The sequence below is a fragment of the Belonocnema kinseyi genome, chromosome 1 (genome assembly GCF_010883055.1).
Source record: "Belonocnema kinseyi isolate 2016_QV_RU_SX_M_011 chromosome 1, B_treatae_v1, whole genome shotgun sequence".
Lineage (NCBI taxonomy): Eukaryota > Metazoa > Arthropoda > Insecta > Hymenoptera > Cynipidae > Belonocnema > Belonocnema kinseyi.
The window spans coordinates 97,231,933-97,252,601 of record NC_046657.1 but is presented as its reverse complement, the minus strand read 5'-3'; the positions used below and the strand labels follow the sequence as shown (position 1 = coordinate 97,252,601).

The window sequence follows — 20,669 nt, the reverse complement described above, 5'->3', positions numbered from 1 at the left end:
CTAATGCGTTAGGCGAAATTTAATACCTTTGAATGCAAGCTTCTTTACCGGGTGAACACATCGGGATTGTGGAACCCATTCCTTTTTTTCTTCGGTTCTTACTTCCTTCTTGGTCCTAAAACCACCTGTGAACCAGTTCTCCACATAACTAGGGCGGTGTGCCCCACTGTTAACCCATTCCTCTCTAGTGGATAGGCTAACACGATACTTCCTGTCGAAGAGATATGGAATGGGCGTTTGGTCCCTGAGCATGCTGAGGTTCGGCCTACTCGCAGTATCGGTTGGGATTCGCACTTCTATCGAGATCCTTTCACCTTTAATCATATTTAATCTCCAGGTGGCCTTCGCAGCCACATCATTGACGGTGAGATGGAGAGGCTCTAACTATGTTAGTGCTCCTAATGCCACTATGAGAGTTAATTCGAGACACCAGTGACGCATCTTTGAACAAGTCTCCTGATTCTTTCCAGTCGAAACTTGACAGTGGACAGTTCGACCCTGCTGTACCAGAACACCACCGCATAGGTTAGTTTGGGTCACAGTATTGCTGTTTGGATCCACGCAAGTGACCTCCGTTTCATGCCTCAGCTTTTCGCTAAGACTCTCCGATAGAACCCTAGGCTGTACTCGTGATTCTGCACTTGGACCATCTGGCGAATACAACTGCATCAATCTGACTCGGATTAATCGATAATCCGGCCTTCTTGCACCCAGAATCCACTATCCCCAGTTCTTGCTGCATTACCGCGAAGAGCACATCTAGATGCCGGCCAGGCACGATGACCAGTATATCGTCCGCGTAGCCCATAACGTCGTAGACCTGTCTCGTGAGTAGATGAAGCAGTTCCTCCACTACCAAGAACGTCAGAAGGGGGCAATAAAACGCCTTCCTGCGGACAACCCGAGTCCTCTTAGTCGCTGTTAGCTTCCTGTTGTCCGACATGTGGCAGGTCCATTCCATGACTGTAGTTGACACACCATTTGCAATCATGACGTCCAATCATGAGTTCTCTAGATAGGTAGTAAAAGACTCCTTCGATATTCATAAAGCTTCTAATTGCGAAGCCTGTTTGCTTCAGTTCTCTTTCGATTAGGTTTAATGCTCTGCTCAAGTCTGTTTCGGTCTAGTGGCCAGCTCTACAGGCGTGTTATGCATTGTAGAATAGCCTAATTCATATAAACTAGTCACGGATATGTCTATTCACAATTCTTTCCATCGTTATTAGTAGGAAAAATGTGAGGCTGATGGGACAGCAATCCTTGGGTAAAATATAAGCGATCCTGCCTTTTTTCGGAATAAAAACTACTCGCGTTCTTCTCCATGGCATCAAACTAGCCCTACAAAGTCTCATGAGTGATCCTATGATAGTCTTTACAGCCTTCTGTAAGATGGCCGGATATATGCCATTCAGGCCAGAAGACTTGTGTGGTCTAAACGAAATCATGTCCCACTTGGCACTAAAGGGGGTAACAATTTCATGGGCTTGCCGTCGTTTTAGACTCAGTTAAGCCACAGGCGGGTTTCTTTCCCTCAGGGGTGTCGCTTCTTTTCCTCATACCTCATGGGGCCCGAAAAATGTTACTAGATCAAGTAAGCAGAGGCCTCTTCATCGGGCACTGTAAATCCTCCGCCGGGCAATTTCAGAGTGCCAAGAATAGAATCCGGATTTCGAGAGCAGCTTATGCAATCTAGTCGCACTCTTCTCTTTCTCAATGTCTATGCAAAAGTTGTTTCAGCTTTCTTGCTTGGCCTTACAGTGGATTTATTTTTTGTTTGGGAATTCTACAAATTTTTAGAAAAAAATCTGTTCAACTTTGATTTTAATCGTGTTTGAATTAATTAGCTAAATTGTTATATTTTTAATTTATGATATCATTCAGTTTAGAATGCGCAATTCGAAAATCTTTCACTTTAAAAATGTTCCATTTTAATTTTTTGCGTACATTTTTATTTAAAAAATTATAAAATGCATCTACTTAAACAATTAAGAAGGTTTGAAATTGATGGCTTAGGATAAAAAGCATTTTTAATTGTTAAAGTTAAAATATAAAAAATTATTGTAAAATCAATTATTATTCACTTTTTAATACTTAAAGTACAGTTCAATTTAAAAAATCATTAATAAATTTAAATTTGCAATTGATCGACTAAAAATTTTTTTTATCATAAGCCATTAATTTCAAACATTTTTAAAGTGAAATATTTTCGAATTGCATACTTGAAACTGAATGATATCATAATTAAAATAGATACAAATTTAACGAATTATTTAAAGCACGGTTGAAATAAAAGCTGGAATTTTATTTTTTTTTAATCGTAAAATTCCCATTAAAAAATAAATTTACTCTCCTTTCTCATTTTCAAGGTCCGGAGGCCAACTTGCATTTACGTTGAGGATGACAACGTATCATTTGTCTCTCTATTATCTTTTCACTCTACTCAGTGCTGCACGCTAATCACAGTCACAGACATTCAAATTCTTTCGCGGGCTCTCCCACAATTTCCCTTATGTGACGGGTCTCCGCCACGAGGGAGCCGAGGCTACGCTAGGTGCGTAAATTCAGCCTACGCTCCTCCGCTTTCTGCTTATTAACCTCCGAACAGGGATGTCAAACGGACTTTGGCCTGCATGTGTATGGACATGGATGAAAGGACCCCTATAAACAGGCTCTCCTGGGTGAAATGAAAATGATCCCTATAAACGGGCTCTCCTGGTATGCATGATTGTAGCATGATAGAAGGGGAAATACCCTAGCTAACACAGGCCTTCTGGATATCTGTTTCGAGGTCCCTCCCGGGCCGATTTCTATTTTTGTGGAATCGGGACAGGAATGGCCTACGGCCCGCACAGCGACCAAGAAACAGCTCTCCGTTGGTATGGTGGCCTGCGAACGGATATTCATTGACTGTCTCGCTCAATGTGACCACATCCCTAAGCCATGGTTGTAGAGTGATCGTGCCCGTGGAAATTTAGCACGTAGGGGTTACGAAGGTGTAAAAACAAAACCGAAGAAAGAAAGAGAAAAAAGGTGGCGGGGGGGGGGGGTTCTAATGGGTCAAACATAACCCTTTCCTCCCAATATGTCTCTTCGGTAAGCTGAACTCAGGTGGCGGCTGTGTCCCTGTTCTCCTGAGAGCTGAGAGATTGACGGTCCCTCTGAATGAGGCTATAGAAACGGGAGCGACCAGTGAGTCCCCTAAAAAGAAATATCGCATTAACGGTTCCCTAAAAAGGAGACTGAAGAGGCAAGCGCAGCAGACCGGCGACTACAATGCCAATAACCAGCACTGAAGGCCAGAAGAGAGGAAGGGACTCAAAGGGCAACTCACTTGAAGGGGAGTGGACTAAGCCTGTGAAGAGGCACAAGGAAGCCCAGCAGCCTATGAACAAGGATTCGTCGGGGGCTGGTTTAAAAGTTTCTTAGATGGCTGACCTCCTGACGATGGTGGGGGCGGATACGAGCTACACGGACTCGATGCTCACTACGGAGTAATTTGAGCTCTTCAGGGTGGCTGCCTCGAAGGCGATCGGAAGAGTGTCCCCAGGTCAATGGCCAAGAATCAAGACCTCCTTCTGCAGGCGAGGGGTCTTTGTATTTGTGACAGCCGACCCAGCGGCTAAAGCTTGTATACAAAAAGCTGTGGTCGAGACAAGGGTATGGTATGGCACATCTGTTAAGGTGGGTGGAGTTGAGTTGCTCCAAATGATGGTGAGGACTACGGCGTGGTTCACGGGTGAACTGGAAGACCCGCCTCAGCTCCTCCGGCGGTTGAAGGGATTCAACCGCTCTCTTAAGACAGCGTTCTGGCGAATCGTCAGGCACGATAGACCTCAGGAAGAGGATACAACGGGAGAAATCAAGCATCTCCTAATTGTTCAAATTCCTGAGTCTCAGACAAGGGCTCTCGTGGTCCTCATCAACAGGCCCTTCAACCACTTTGGACAGGTAAACTTTAGGGTTGCCTGCCAGGAGGAGGACAGGAGGAGCCTATAATGAAAAATATCATTTGATTGCAATTGCTATAAAAGAAATCAACTTGCATAATATGATTAGCCTTGCAGATACTGTAGAAGTAAATATAACTCAGAAAACCAAAACATAACATCACAAAAATATCATAAAACGTTAGGGTATATTAATTTGAAATAGTTATAAAATATGTCAAAAAATAAATTAGTCGAGCGATTAACTACAGAATTAGAGTCTAAATATTTTTAATGTAGTACATGCATAGAAATAAGGTGAAGAATTTGAGTTTTGAAAATGATAGAAGGCAAGCAGAAGATTTATTATAGATTGTTCACACTGATGTAAATGGTCCTCATCCAATATTTGGTTTAAATAATGAAAGACATTTTGTGTCATTTATTGATGATTACAGTAAGGCAGAAAAAGTTTATACAATAAAGTGTAAATCAGAGGTTTATGATTGTTTTGTTGAATATATTAACAGTGTTGAATTATTAATTGGCAAACAGTTTAAAAAATTAAAATGCGATGGTGGTAAAGAATATTTAAATAAAAATATGTTTGATTTAGCTAGAGAAAAAGGTTTTGTAATAGAACCGTGTCCACCTTATGTACACCAATTGAATGGTACAGCAGAGCGGTTCAATAGATCAATGATGAATAAAGCGAGATTTTTGTTATCAGAGGCTAAGGTGCATAAAAAATTCTGGCCGGAAATTATAAGAACTGCGTCATATCTTAAAAATAGAATTTTGACTAATACAATTGAAAACAAAACTTTTGAAATCCTGACTGGAAGCAAACCAGATTTTAAAAACTTAAAACTGTATGGAAGTAGTGTTTGTCAGAGTATACGGAATATGGGTATGAGGATGTTGATTCGAAACTTGATAAAAATCAAATAGAAATTGATACAAGAAAATCGAGTAGAGTTAAAAAGAGGCCAGACAGGTTTGGAAGTTTTGGATAAAGAGATTGAGTGTTTACACAAAAACAATACTTCTAAATTAGTTGACAGACCTGAAAACAAAAACATTTTAGACTTGAAATGAATTTTTATTTGCAAATCAAATAAGAAAAAGAAGGCTAGAGTTGCTCTAGTAGGTTACCAGAAAAAAGAAATATTGGATGATTTGTATTCACTAGTGCCAAACGTTCAAACATTGAAAATAATGTTTCCTTATTGTTCTTAAAACGAATTGATTATAATGCAAATGGATGTAGATTCTGCATTCTCAAAAAGAAATAATGTCTGAAGTTTATGTACACCAACCAGAGGGTTATGATGATGGATGTGGTAGAGTGTGTAAATTAGATAAAACATTGTATGGTTTCCGAGAAAGCCCGAGAGCATGGTATAAATGTTTAGCGAATATTTTGGTACAGTTAAACTTTAAGATAAGTAAAAATGATGATTGCTCGTATATTCTTGAGAATGGCGATGGCACCATTTACATTATAATTTTATAGATGATATACTTCTATATGGAGAAAATTTAAGAAAAATCTAAGAAATTCAAACCAAATTATCAGAAAGATTTAAAATGAAAAATTAAGGTGTAGTAAATACATACGTCTGTATAAATATGTATAAAACAGTATCAAATATTGAAACTTGATTGGAGCTTTACTATATATAAGCACAGCGACTAAATTAGATGTATGTAACAGTCTAAACTATTTAAGTCGATTTTAGATCTACCTGAATACCTAATCACCACTTATTTAGATATTCTTAACACGGAGAACACCCTGACTTTCTATAAGTCGGTCAGAGAGGGAATTATTGACATCACTCTCTGTACGGTTAATTTTAAAGATTACATCAAGAAGTGGAGAGTCTCAGATGGACCCACTCTTTCAAAGTATTCACAGATAGAGTTCGAGTAGGAATCCATTTTATCCGCGAATCCTAAATGGGCCAGAAATCCAAGAAGAACGGACTGGGATCAATTTTCTACGGAACTAAGGAGTGCACTCTCAGAGGTGCCCAGATCAATCAGCGACGTGGATACCCTGGAAATGGCAACCGAGATTTTCAGGAATGCAATCAAATCTACTTATGAAAATGGTTGTTGACCTACAAAAGTCCGAAAGGCTAGGGAGACACACGGCTGGAATGAGAAACTCGAAAAAGAGCTACGCAGGGAAACCAAAGAGAGATTAAAACGTGCCAGTACTGGCAAAACGGAGGAACTATGGACCTCCTTTGAGACGATGAGGGATGAATATAGGGGTGCAATACGTAAAGCAAACCATGAAAGCCCGACAAGCTTTTGCGCAGATATCGAGAAAGGAGTAAATGCGGCTAGACTGGTTAACCTTCTTTCTCGAAATCCGGATACTATTCTCGGCTCTCTGATATTTCCCAACGGGGAGCACTAATATTCGGACGAGGATGTCTTGGCTCACTTGATCAAGATATATGTTTCCGGCCTTGAAAGGTTCAGATAATATAGGTAGTATAGTATAGGAGTGCTTTGAGGCACTGAATAAGCTAGCGCCAGAAAAATCGGTTACTCTGCTTTGGATACCTGGACACAGCGGCATCAAGGGCAATGCGATATCAAACAGGCTAGCAAAACTAGCAGCAAAGGAAAAGTGTACTGGACCCTAACCAGTTGTAGGCATTTCTAGTAGCTTAGTCACGGACGAAATTAATAGTTGGCTAACCGAGGAACATCAGATAGAGTAGCGTTTGGTCTCTGGTAGAAGACAGGCTGAAACACTCTTGGGTCTAAAGCTAAACTCTAACCGAGCGAAGGAAATACTCAAGCTCGGGAGGAACTAAGTCAAAGTCCTAACAGAAATGTTTATAGGACACGGAATCCTCAGGTCTTACAGACGTAAGATAGGGCTGAGGAAAATCCCCTCTGCTGTCTATGTGCAAAGGATAATAATAAGCTTATTAGGATTTAAGTTTTTGATATTAAAGGCACAATTTAAATATGCATTTTATTTAAATTTCTTAATTTGAATCACACTACGACTTTCTCTCGTTATTTCATTCTCTCCTTATTTTGTGTATGTCAAAGTCGTTTTCTATTTGGCTGCGGCGAATTTCGTTTTTTAATGTGCGGAACAGGTTTGACACGTCTTCAGATATTGAACTTTATTGTTGAGCTGAAGGCTGCAGACCTTGGCGTTACTGCACTTTGGCCTGGCCTGCAAAATTTAAATTTAATATAGTCTAGGGACTTAGTTTCACATTGCAAATACAGTGGAACGCCGAAATAGAGCTCCCTGATATATAAGGGTGGTTCAAATATGATCGAGACAAATACTCTGACACGTTAATTTACTATCGAAAAAATTTACAAAAATTTACAGTTTTTCCAGGTATTTCCCCTCACAAGGTATGCATTTTGCCCACCTTTCAGGAAGTTTTTTGATGCTGATATCGAAGAATTCCTTGGGCAACTTGGACAGCCATGTGCGCATGAACTCCTCTACCTCGTCGTCGGTGTTGAATCTTTAACCTCCGAGGGCTTCTTTCAGTGGTCCAAAGATATGGTAGTCGCAGGGTGATAAATCTGGACTGTAGAGGGCAGGTTTCACGTGTGTTTTCAAAGGTTATAGTAGTATGCAGCATTGATGGTACGTTGGGTGCGCATGAAATCGACGTACAGCACGCCCCGCCAGTCCCCGAACACAGTACACATAACCTTACCCGCGGACCTGGTTGTCCTCGCTTTGACTGGCTCCCCTTTCTCCTTCTTCCTCCACTCTTTAGACGACACCTTGCTTTCGGGAGTGTAATAGTGTACCCAAGTCTCGTCTTTAGTGAAGATTCGCGACATTACTTTGCGATACTGAAGGTGTTCGTGGATGATAGACTCTACACTACCAATACGGATGCCGAGTTCAGCCGAAATGTCTCGAACATTCATCCTACGGTCCTCCAAAATCCTTTTTTCGATGCGGCGAATGTTGTCTGGTGTCATGCTGGTTCGCAGTCGACGATCATGCGGCTCACTCTCAACAGTTTCGCGGCCATCTTTGAATGCTTTGGCCCATTTAAACACGGCAGCCCTACTCAGGCACTCACTACTGAACTGATTTCGTAAACGCAGAAAAATTCCCGTTTTTTAACGCCTTCCCGCACTAAAAAACGAATGACAATACGTTGCGCAACGGCGGTCGGCACTTGACGTTCACTCATGGTCGTAGCACGCGCGTGAAACATGCGCTCCCGACGAAAACTATGCCACACTGTTCGTGAGGGACCCAGCTATCACATACTCAAGCCACGACCTTCAAAACATACATGCGCGCCATCTACAGCGTTTGTCTCGATCATATTTGAACCACCCTCGTAGTTCCTTCGACAATTCACGCCGCGCCGCAGGTAGGAAGAAGGTAGGTCAAAGGCACGTCGGGGAGTGTGCTTTGGTCACACAGGCCTTTACCTGCGGAGCGGAACTCAATCAGATTTGTTCCCCAACATCGCCAGCCCCAAAATCTGCAGAGTATCGGGGTTTCACTGTATTAAAATTGATCGGATCTAGGTGTAGGGATCTATAACATTAAAGTGAGTATTCGCGAGCTCCCCTAAAAGTCTTAGGTAATCTATGGATACCCCTAAACGTGTACGAATGGAAACTCTTACCTGATAGTTGCAACCGAAAGGTGCGAAGTTATTGATATGGCTCAGGGGTGTTGGATTCTTAATCCATTGTATGGCTTGCCAGTTCGTTACCACCCAAACGTCATTCATTGCGACAATCTTGTCGAGGAAAGAGATGAAACCTTGTTTGTTTTGGGCTTGAGCGAACCAGGTTGCGTGGAAGTAAAGATAGAATGGAGCTCTGAAATTAAAAACAAAAAAAGTATTTAGTTTTTCTTTTACGGTTTCTCAGACGTGGAGTTTCGAATCTTTTGTGCGATTTGAATGGCTTTCTAACACGATTTTAAACTATCTTTGAACCAGATTCAAACATTTTATAAATAGATTCATATCGGTCGACTTAATTTGAACAAGTAAAAACTGTTTGCAATGGCTTCAAAACATATTTTTAACCGCCTTACAAGTTTTAAAATTCAATTTATGTATGTTATGTAGCTAACCCTATTCAAACACAATTGAACCAGTTCTGAACTTATTTCATTTTGACGGGCTAAGAAAAAATCCCCTTGTCTGAGAAGCCCCAAGCCGATTCAAACTTAATTTGAAAATATTGCTTATGGTGCCACTTTAATTACTACTATAGAATGATTTTTTATGAAAGTACAGCATTTCGAGAGTATTTAAACGAAATAATTCATAGCACCTTTTAAAGAGAATATCAAAGAATATGTGAGAATTGTCGCATGTTAAAATAATCGATTGGCCCTTCGTAGCAAGCATTTTTATGCCTGGGGTCTCAGGAGCACCTGCGTGCCAGCTATGTTATGTCCAAATCTGCGTGCCAGTTAAGGGTTAGTAATAAAATTTAAATTCTGTAAAACTGCAATTGTAAGACATTGATCATTGCACTGAAATAGGAAAATAAATCTACTGACCTGTTGGTCGTATGGTGCCTCTCGAAGTTATTCATAAGCATCCTGTAGACGTCGGCAGATGTTGTGGGATTACTGCAGAAGTCTACCATCGCACACTTGCCTCCTTTAAGATCCTCCAAGACTACCATGGGAACTTCCCATATTCCTGGATATGAATTTATTGGACAGGATGGAATCACACAGTTGTGGGGGAGTTTGTAATCCAAAGTGTAAGGCCAGCTGGGCGGCCGATTTTCGTAGATTGGCATTGACGAGTCATAGGTGAATTTATAGTCATAAAGCATTTTGAACATCGAGTCACCACCAATCTAAAGGAAGAAACAATAATCTAATAAGAAATACAAATTTTTAACTATTTGTAATTCTACTTAAACTGGTACAAATCACTTGTGCACTTGTTACAAATTTATTATAACTAGTTTCAAAAAATTTGAAATGAAATAGAGAGGAATTTTTTCACAACTTAAATTTAACTCAATATTAAACAAAAATGATATCAGACCATTGTCGAGAATAAAGAAACTAAAATTAATTATGTTTGAATCAGTTTATGTCTTATTTGATCCGGATGAAAACAGCTGCGAATAAGTTACAACCTGATTGAAACCAATTTTAAATACTTTCGAACTTGTAGAAGAAACTCTATTAATGTATATTTAATCCAAAACTATTTTAAGAGGCTGTAATGAATTTGAAACAAATTTAGTTTCTGCACTGGTTCCTAATAGATTCGAACAAGTTATGAACTCATTTAAAACCATCCGAAGTAGTTTTAACTTGTTTTCAGCAGCCTAGACCGATTCCCATAATCAGGTTTGAATCAATTTGTAAATTCAAATAAACAAAATTGAGATCAAGATAAAAAAATATATATTTACCTCAAGGTAAGGTGCTCTCATTCCTCGTATATCTTCCCGTTTGACTCCACCATATTTAGCCAAAAGTTCTCGCTGACCATCAACTTCATGGGCCCATTGTTCGTATGAAAATCGTTTTCCGTGACTGTGCCTAATAATTCGGAATAAATAGTGAGGTAATTGAAGATTTTTTTACTAAAATTTAAACAGAATTTGAAATGCTTTTCATCAATTACACAAACTGTTTTAAACTTACTTCGAACAGCTCAAAGATTAATCATTACATGATTTTTTAACGAAGAACTAAAAATACTGAATTTAAAACCTAATACTTCAATCTGAACCTGTTTTAACTGATATTTTTACATAATTTGTAAACAGTTTCATTCAAATAGTTTTCTGTTCAAGTATTAATCAAACTGTTTGCAAATATATTTTCACCTTAAAATTGGTAGAACGGGTTTGAAATATGGTTAAACTAGTGGTTATCTGTTGTGATGTTGCAATTTGATATCATCACAATGATTCCGTTAGAAGCTCTAAAATCTTAAAAATTAAATAGAAATAGGACACCTCGAGTAAATTCGGCACTCCATGAATTCGTTTCGAAAATTGTGAAATTTAAGATAAGTTTATTTCGTCCCTTTTATTTTTTCATGTATAAATAACTATTATGGGAACTTTGCGGTCTTGAGTGGGAAGGCTCCAGACTTTCTTCACCCCGTGGCGTCGTCGACTAGGATTCGGAGTCACCTTATTTTCAGCGAGGCTTCTACAGTCCAGAGACCTTCATGGTACTTCCTTCAGACTGATTCTGGTATCTTTTGGTTTTGTTTGACTTCAAGGACATTTACATATCCAAGGATCTTTCCTGATGAGGATGGGCCATAGGCGAATTACGGTCCAATTTGTCGTACCGTAGAGAATGTAATTTTATTTCATTACCGTTGAGGGTTATTCTTAATCTAAAACCTAAGAATAAACCCACGACGAAATTACCACAAAGTTCGTCAGTGGACAGACATTTCCGCCAAGTTGATCTTATACGAAAAACATACAATTGTTAACGCCTGTATGTTTCTCAATATCGTTCGAGGGTTGGTGGAAGACCCCCCCCCTGCAGCAGCAGTGCAGTCCATCCGCCAATCATCCACCAGGAATCAGCGATCCTTTATCGGCCTCAAGTCCTGTGACATGGATTCAACACCTGGCAGATCTCGCGTTTATGGAAATGTTCTTGCAGTGATCGACACGCCGAGCACGCATCTGAGGCAGTGCGTTTTGTATGCTCAACATGTCGAGCGCTGCGTGTACCGCTACAGTTTGTGTAAGGAAGGGCTTGAATTATTTTTCTTACTGGTTCAACCAGGCCTTTCATTTTATTTTCTTTTATTCAAAGAACTTCAATAACTCTTAGCTGGATCGCTATGTTTAATGAGTAGTTTAGAATTCTGGAGTGACGCCCAGTAGTTCTTTCGTCGCCTTGTATTTAGCCGTATAACTTTAGTGCTGTGCTAATAGTGACACTACTCATGGATTATAGTTAGTTCATTTCGCCCATTTTGTTTTGAAAGTATGGTGGATAACCTCTCTTTCGATCTCTTTTCTTCTCTAACTTCCCGACCCCGGCACAACCTCTACTCTCTTTTCTAATATGCCGATAACCCCCCCCCCCCTTTACTTTTCTTCCTTTGTTCTTTTTATTGTTCATTTACAATTGTCCTTTGTTTTTATTGACCTTTTATTGTTATGATTTGTTCACCTCTCTCGTCCCTTGTCACGACCTCTACTTCGGCAATCATCCAACCTTATAATTGTTTGTGTATTTATTTTAACGACCCGCGCCCCCTTTTTTTGATAATAATCTAATTGATCTCTATTTGACTGTTTAGATATCCCCTCAAAAGCCATTTTTTATAAAAATTTGTTAGATTCTTTGTTTACTATTGTTAATTTTGTCACCTAATTTCGCTTCGCTTCTTAAATGGTTACTCTCTTTTACAGTTTTGGTTTTTGACTTTATGTTTTCTTCGTATTACCAGAATGTGATTTTTGTTTGATGTTAGACCTTGTTTCTCTTTTATATTTTCTTTCTGTTATGTATGCATTCCATTAGATCTGTCACTACCTTTTTTATTGTTATTATACAAATATTCTATTGTAGACTATCTTGCTATAATTCATTTAAACGCCCCCCCCCCCCCTCTGCCTTAGAGCTGATTTAGCCCATCTTAAGGGATTTTTGGGATTTTGATTTATTTATATCACAACTTTTTGGTTATTATGTCGTATTTTTCTTTATCGTTCGGGTGCAATTCTGGTTAAGATACCCGAGAGCTTTTAGGAAATATAATTTCAGAATTGCCTTTATGAAGGCTGGTGCCCTAAGGTACGTGGTTTTTTTTATTCTACACTTTAGCGCGGTCTATAGGGCCTTTATTTAATTCAAATAAAATGGCCGCATGACACTGTTTGCAAGCGGTTTGAGATAATTTCAACAAATTTTTAACTTGATTAAACGATTCTATTCCCTTTAATCCTTTTCTGCATATGTCAAAAATTTTAAACTTCTTTAAACTTCTTTGTAAACTTGTTTGAACTGACTAGAATCTGTTTTACACTTGTGTGCCTACACTTTTAACATTATACGTACCTATATACAGTATTATTAAGGACCATTTCGCTGGCCCCAACACCCACGCTAATTTAACTTTTTTTCGGACAAATATTTAGTGCAGAATTTTTTAAAATTTGTACATCCAAAATTAGAATTTGTGCATCACCGGAAGTACCTTATTTCTCAGAAAAACACAGGCGGGTCCAGCGAAATGTTTCGGTGGCCCCGACATTATCCAAAATCAACTTTATATGGGTGCATTATTTTCGTTTTAATTTTTTAAATCCATATAAAGTTGATTTTGGATAATGGCAGGACTTTCGGTACGTTACACTGGCTCCGATATGACCTTTGCTCAACAGGGGGTAGTTTTTAGGGGTTAAAGTTTGTTGCACAATTTTGAACAAATTAAGACGAAAATAATGCACCCACATTAAGTTAATTTTGTATAATGTCGGGGCCAGCCAAACGTTTCGCTGGCCCCACTATGGTGTTTTCCTTACAGGGGGTAGTTTTTAGAGGTTGTATTTGGTTGCACAAATTTGAACAAATTAAGAAGAAAATAATTCACCCATAAAAAGTTGATTTTGGATAATGTCGTGACTAGCGGTACGTTGCGCTGGATCGGATATGACGTTTGCTCAACAGTTTGGAAAACAGTTCCAGAGATAGAAACTATAATGGAAAATTCGAAATTATTGCTCATTTGTACTTACTACTAGGCTACAGAGGGTATTTACTTTCCAAAAACCTGTGCGTGGTTTGCAAAGTTTTTTAATTTTCCTGAGTTTTAAGTTTGTTTACATACATGAAGGTCAAAAAAGTGATTCAAATTTTTTGCGTATTTTTTAATTATTTCCTAAGAGATAATTCATGTTTATAGTGCAATGTAAATAGAGAGAAGAATTTTTTCGAGTGCCCGGAAACATTTTAGTGACAAAAATACACTAGCAAAAATTGAAAAGAGCCAGGAATCGAAATTGAAAAGACAGTGGTTTTAAGGAAATTTGATATTGAATGAAACTATCTTCATAACTTCTGGTTTAAACATTTTTCTGAGGATGTATAGGGGTTTTTAAAGCACAGAAATAAACTAAAAAACGAAAATATCCAGGAGTCGAAATTAGAAGTAGACAGATTTGTGTGACAGTTGTGTGAAAGTTGAGGTTAGATTGATTTTAGATTTATTCCACAGTGGGAGGACTGTGTTGATCGGGTTGTTAGTAGCAGGGCGGCGTAGAGACGGAGAAAGGAAAGACAGGTACCAGAACGTAACAATAGATAGAGGAAGGTAGGGATAGACGGCGGGAGCGTTTGAATTGATTTAATAGATAGTGGAGCGTTTAAATTCTAGGAAAAACGGTTTTAAGCACGAAGTTTTTAGTACACAGAGAGGGGAGGTCAAAGAAAGGAAGAAAAGGGGGAAGTACAGGCCAACGGTAGAAAAGGAAAGATTGAGAGCAAAAGGCAGTGAAGAGAAGGAAGATATCGGCTCAAGCTTGAAATATCCAAAAAAGTTTATACCGACGCCAGAAAAGCATAGTTTTGTAGAGAAGAATCAGAATAGTAAGGGCCTGAAGAAAACTGAGATGAATCTAAAGATCCGATGAAAGAGAAAATGCGGAAAGAAATTTGCGAAATTATGATAGAATAGGGTTTTATGAAGAAAAGCAGGAGAAAAGAGGACAGGAAATAAGGGAAAAAATTAGGCGGGAAATGGTTAAACTTAGGAAAGAAATGAAGAAATGGGAAGAAGTCAGGGGAAAGACACTAGTAAAAAGGTAAAGGAGATGCAAGGTAAGATACAAAAATAGAAAGCTCGAACCGGGAGTTTGAAGGGGGCGAGAGTGGGAATTTCGGAGAAGGAAAGACTGAGTAAAATTAAACAAAGAATAGAAAAGACAAAGAAGAAAAAACATAGTAATAAAAAGTCTAAGATTAGAGGGAATGGAGCTGAAGGAAGGAGTGGAAAAAGTATTAAGAAGGATTGATACAAGGTAGAGATAGACGAATTGCTAAGTATAGAAAGGGAAGAGCGAAGAGAGGAGAGAATGGTACTGGTGAAACTAAAGAAATGGAAACATAAGAGGGACGTGATGACAAAGAAGAAGATGTTATATGGAAGCTTGGAGAGAATCGAGGATAATTTAACATGAGTAGAAAAAAAGATGCAGTATAAGTTAAGGAAAATAGCGGAAGAGGAAAGAAAAAAGATAAGAAGAACATGGGTTAAGTATGGGATAATACAGATAGACGGAGTGCGATTGGGATAAAGAAAAGAAAGAGATAGTAATAAATGAGGTCTCGGGAAATTAGGAGACAAAGCAACGGAGATAGGAAAATAAGAAATAGTAAGAAGAAAAAAGAGACGAGAAACGAATGTGGGGAAGGATGAAGGATATGTTACTGGAATATAGCAGGAATGGAGAGAAAAGATAGGGAGTTTATGAAAAATTTGACACAGTTGGATGTAGTTATAATGATGGGGACATGGCTAGATTAAAATGGGTGGGAACGAGTAAGGGGAAGGTTGCTAGGAGGTTATAAATTGCAAGTTCAAAATGCAAATAGGAAGAATAAAAAGGGCAGAGCAATGAGAGGAATGGTGATGGGAGTAAGGAACGAATGTAAAACAGGGAAAGATAAGAAAGAGATGAAAGAATAAAAAGGATTAGTAGTAGAATAGGTAAAGATGGGAGGAGAGACGTGAATAATAAAGGGAGTTTATGTGAATGGTGATATACAGGAGAAAGAAAAGGAAATGAAAGGAATTATAACAGAAAATAAAGAAGAAGTCAGGCTTATAATAGGTGGGGATTTCAATGCGAAAACAGGAGTTACAGGAGGAAGGGCATGGAAAGAAGAGAGAAGAAAATCCAAAGATAATGTTCTGTATGGAGAGGGAAAGAAGTTGTTAAAGAGCTTAGAGAAGTTATGGTGGTTTAGCTTTAACGGAAATATGGAGGGAGATGGAGAAGGAGAATATACGCGCTTAGGAGGAGAAAGGGGAACGGTAAATAATTATGTGATAGTAGATGATGAGGTAAGGGGGAAAGTCCAGAAACTAAAAGTAGGATGTTATATTAATTCGGATCACTTTCCCTTAATAGTAACATTAGAGGAAGAAACAAGTAATAGCAATATGGTAAAATATTGTAAAATTTGGTAGCAATATGGTACTGGTAAAAATAGCAGGAAACGGGGATTATTTAAGGCAATGACAAGAACAGTTTAAATCAAATGTCAGAAATATCAAAATGGGAGAGGGAAATGTGGACGAGGAGATAGAAAAAATGATAGGAGAAATAAAAAGAGGATTAGAGTGCACAATCAAAAATGAAGTTAGTAAGATTGGGAATAGAATTGGATGGAATGAGGACTCCAAAGAGAAAAAAGGAGGTCAGAAACGAATTGAGAAAATAAAGAAAAAAAAAGTAACGGAGAAGAATATAAGAGAAAAAAAGAAGGAGTATACTGAGTTTTGTAATAAAAAGAAAGAGGAAGATAATAAATGGTTTAAGGAAAAGACGGAGAAGGCTAGGAAGAAAGATTTGGTTTGGAAGGTAGTAAATGGAGAGAGAAAATGTGCAAACCAGGATATCAAAATGGTAGAATGGAAAAAATATGTTAAGCATATGCTAGGAGGAGTGGAGAGAAAAGTTAGGAAAGGAGGAAAATATGGTAGAGAAAGAGATGAGGAAGAGGACATAACAAGGGAAGAAATAGTCAAGGTTTTAGAAATAATACAAGATGGAAAGGCATCTAGTATAGATGAGATTCCAAATTAAGTTTGGAAATGTGGAGAGGCGGAACTAATGTGTAAATGATAAAGATAATGTGTAATAGAGTATGGGGAAGAGAGGAGTGACCAGAGTTATGAGAAGAAGAAGTAGTGATGCCAATTGTGAAGAAAGGCAATCGAGATGAGGTTCAAGATTATAGGGGTGTGACGCTGATGCAAACTTTGTATAAAGTATTTGTAACTGTTTTGTCGGATAGATGGAAGAAAGTAGTTGTAGAAAAAGGTAGATCCACCGAATCAGGCAGTGTTTAGAAAAGGAATGGGTTTGATGGACAACATATATGCTCTGAACTATCTAGTAAATAAGAAGATTGAAAGGGAAAAAGGGGCAATAATATCGATGTTCGTGTACTTAAAAGTATGCGTTTAACTCATTAGACCGAGGCAAAATTGAAAGTTATGGTGAAAGGAGAGAGTTCTTTAATGCTAGATATATAAAAGATGGAACTGGAGTAAACTATGGAGATTTGGAAAAAAGGAGAGAGAAAGACAATTAATGGAAATATGGAGGATGAATGAGGAATCAAAATATAATAAATGGTATAAGATGATAAAAAAGATAGAACTACCAAAGTGTTTGAAACAGGAATAGGGCGAGAGAAAGTGAACCAGAATAGCAAGATTTAGATTGGGAAACGAGGTAAGGGAGGGGATGTTTTGAGAAAAGAAAGAGATCATAAATAAGAGAATGTGAATTGGAGGAAGAAACATGGGAGCATGTATGGGAACGATGTAAGAAAGGAATGCAAGATAAAGGAAGTTGGCAAGAGAATGTGGTAAAGATTCTAGAGGAGGGTGGATTAGTGGGAGAATGGAATAAAAATTGGAGAGTGCTACAGGAGTGAGTGAGAAAGAATGAAAGAATGCTTGGTAAAAAACTGGCAAAATGGAGGTACAAGAGAAGTGAAAGAAAACGTAAACGGAAGGTGCTTAGATTAGAAGCTTAAAGATTTGTAAGTAATGGTCATGTAATAGCATAAGTAGACTAATAGCGAATTCGGTTACCCTCCACAGGCGTACTCCAAGAGCACTCCGTTCGCTCCATCTTACTTCTTCTTACTTTTTCCTTCTTACTCCGACCTGCTTCGGTGGAAGTGGGATTGCTCTTGGAGGGCACCAGTGCATGATAACCGAATTCGCTTTAGATGAAGTTATGTTCTCTCTCTCTCTCTCGCTTGCACTATCGCTTTCGATCGATCGCTCACTCTATCGCTAACACATCCTAAATTGCGCTATCGCAGGAAATAAAAATAAGGATCTAGATATAAGATTTTATGCAAATATTTGTAAATAACTAAATATTAAGGATAAGATTTTATAAAAAATATGTAGGCGGAAAGACTGTAAGGAATGGAAGTCATGTAAACCCTTAGGGGACACGTTATGAATAAAGAAGGCACAAATCTAAAAATTTCAAATTGATTCTTTCATTTAAAAAAACGTCGAAAAAAATAGAATGATTAAATTTTTAGTTACTAAAATTAATTTTCAATAAAAAATCTAAATTTCTACCAAAGAAATAAAATCCACGCCAAAAAATATTACTATTTTACCAAAATAGAATAATTTGTAAAAAGTACCCGAATGTTCAACCAAATATTTTAATTTTTAATTATATTTCAAACGGATAGATGGATTTTCAACCAAAAAGGTTAATCTCTTCACAAAAAAAAAACAAATTTTGAGAAAAAAGATGAATTTTTAACTAATAAAGATATGTCAGAATAGTATGCGTGAGTGTGTCATGCTGTGCGTGTGCCTGTGTGTGACTCGTCGCGCGCAGCGCTGGCGGCGACCGGCGCGCTCCGGTATTCCGAGCTGTACTCTCGAGGTGTTCGCACGCCTCTCGACGGTCTCTTAAATAAAGGTTCTTTGTTGCATATAAAACTACGCTTATTCACCTGCTCTCCCATTATACCTTCAGGTAATGGGCAGCCAGCACGCAACCACGGCGCGAGTGTGAATAATAGTGAAAATCAGGTGAGAAAGTGAAACCGAGTGTGCGCGTTGCGTGAGGTTAGGAAGGCGCACGAACAAAGGCGAGTGCTGCTGGCACGTGCGAGGCGCGTGTGCCGGTACAAAAGGAAAAGCGCGGTGTGTTTGCGATTGCACACAAAGAAAAGGCAAAAGGGCTGCAGTGCCTCGTGCACGAACGAGGAGGACAAAACCCGGGAGGTTGACGGTGAGTACATAAAATCATACAAGTGTTCGCGTCGAGAAAAGTTACTTTTCCCGGGAGTGACGTGAAAATTCGGACGATTCAAATTCTAGTTTTCGGGAGTGTCGTTAAAGTTCGTGCGAATAGAAAAATTGGTTTTCGCCGAAAATACCGGTGAAAAATCCCAAAGTCGAAAATTACGCCGAATGACGCAATCGACAAAAGGCGGGAATGCGACAGGCGCCAACCTGTTGATTCGGGGAATCGCGACGGCGCGATCAACGAAGAAGACAACATGGCGGAAAAACGGGCGCGTCCTAGGGAGAGGAACGGCAAAATGGCGCATTGCCAGTTGCTATGCGAGGAGATCGCGGAGAGCGGAGAAGACGGGCGCGCGCGCATGCTCGCAGCGCGCCGCTGTCGTCGCGCGCGTTCTCGGAGAGGTGGAAACGCGGAGCGTTCCGCAAAAGCGGCGCGCGTGTACGCGGAGGAACGGAAGCTCGGAGAATTCCGCAGCTGACGCGCGATCACGGAACGTAACCTCGCGTGAAAAGGCTAGATTGTCTGCGCAAGCAGAAAAATGAGGTGGATTCGGCGCGAAGATGCTGGGAAAATAAAAGCGGAATAAAGTTGTAACTTTTTAAGGAAATTATTGAACAGTTTAAAGAAAAACCCTAATTATTTTAGAAAATCAAAAGTTAATTAAAAATGATAATATTGAAAAATATTGCATTTCCAATTTTGAATTTTAATAAAGTGATTAAAAAGGATCAAATATTTAATAAAATCTCATATGTTAAAAATACATAAAAAAAAGGAAAGTAAAATAAAAAGGCTAATTATATATCATTACGTTAATTAGCAAAAACACTTGAGGGCATCAAGGAGAAGCTGTGGGCGCGGTACAAACTGCAAGGTTTACATCCGACAGAGGGCATCTACCTGATGCGATGCGCGACACCTCGTGGTTTTTGCTTGGCATTCTCCAATAAGGAAATTGTGAAATTAGGTAAGATGCACATCTATGAATATATAAGGGTAGAAAATGAAAAATCTCATTTTCAAAAAGGAAGGTTAAAGGTGAAAAATGAAAAACTCATTTTTCAAAAGAGAACAGTGCACTGGCATCCAATACCTCACGATTACGGATGTTTATAGAAAGGGTGCTTTTGCATTACGCAAGCTGAAGGGCTCAGTTGTGAGGGTCAATATCATTTCGCTACAGGTCATCCATGTAGTGAAATGATATTCGACTAGGGCATTAGCAAAAGTCTTTGATGTCATTGGATAAGCTCGATGCAATGCTCGTTATAAATGCCGACTTGTCATCAAGCTTGAAATTTAGTAGCACCAAAACCTCCAACAAAATATTCAAGATGTTGCATTAACAATTGATTATTTTCAGATGAGGACGTATTAGATTTGGCTAAGGTTGGATGGCTGTTCAAGCGAGTCTTGGGCAACAAACAGCTGCTTTTGAGGCCCAAGAGTCGACCAGCTAAGCAGCCACCCCCACCATTGTCGCAAGAGGCGACGATGATGAAGGTCTTGGCGTCGAACAAGGAAACTAAAGACGAGTTAAAGGCGGTTCAGCAAAGGGTCGACACGACGAACGAGTTGCTCAGCAAGATGCTGGGCTTTATGGAAAAGGCACAGACGCCGAGCCTTTCCACTGACGCGAGTGACGCTTCTCACGTTGTCCCCGTTCAGGTCCATGAACTCCCCAAAGGTCCCAAGGTTACGAGTATTGCACAGCCACCT

General features: G+C 39.1%; 1 protein-coding gene across 1 annotated transcript in view; it reads right to left on the bottom strand.

Annotated features, from left to right (window-relative positions):
* Positions 1 to 6,972: 6,972 nt before the first annotated feature.
* Positions 6,973 to 20,669, bottom strand: part of LOC117178950 — a 41,937-nt gene continuing 28,240 nt past the window's right edge. The window contains exons 4-7 of the mRNA XM_033370534.1: positions 10,353 to 10,482; positions 9,475 to 9,782; positions 8,582 to 8,780; positions 6,973 to 7,137 (exon numbers count right to left, since the gene is read on the bottom strand). Coding sequence (XP_033226425.1) covers positions 7,042 to 7,137; positions 8,582 to 8,780; positions 9,475 to 9,782; positions 10,353 to 10,482 — 733 coding nt within the window. The 3' untranslated portion in view covers positions 6,973 to 7,041. The remainder of the gene's footprint in view (positions 7,138 to 8,581; positions 8,781 to 9,474; positions 9,783 to 10,352; positions 10,483 to 20,669) is intronic.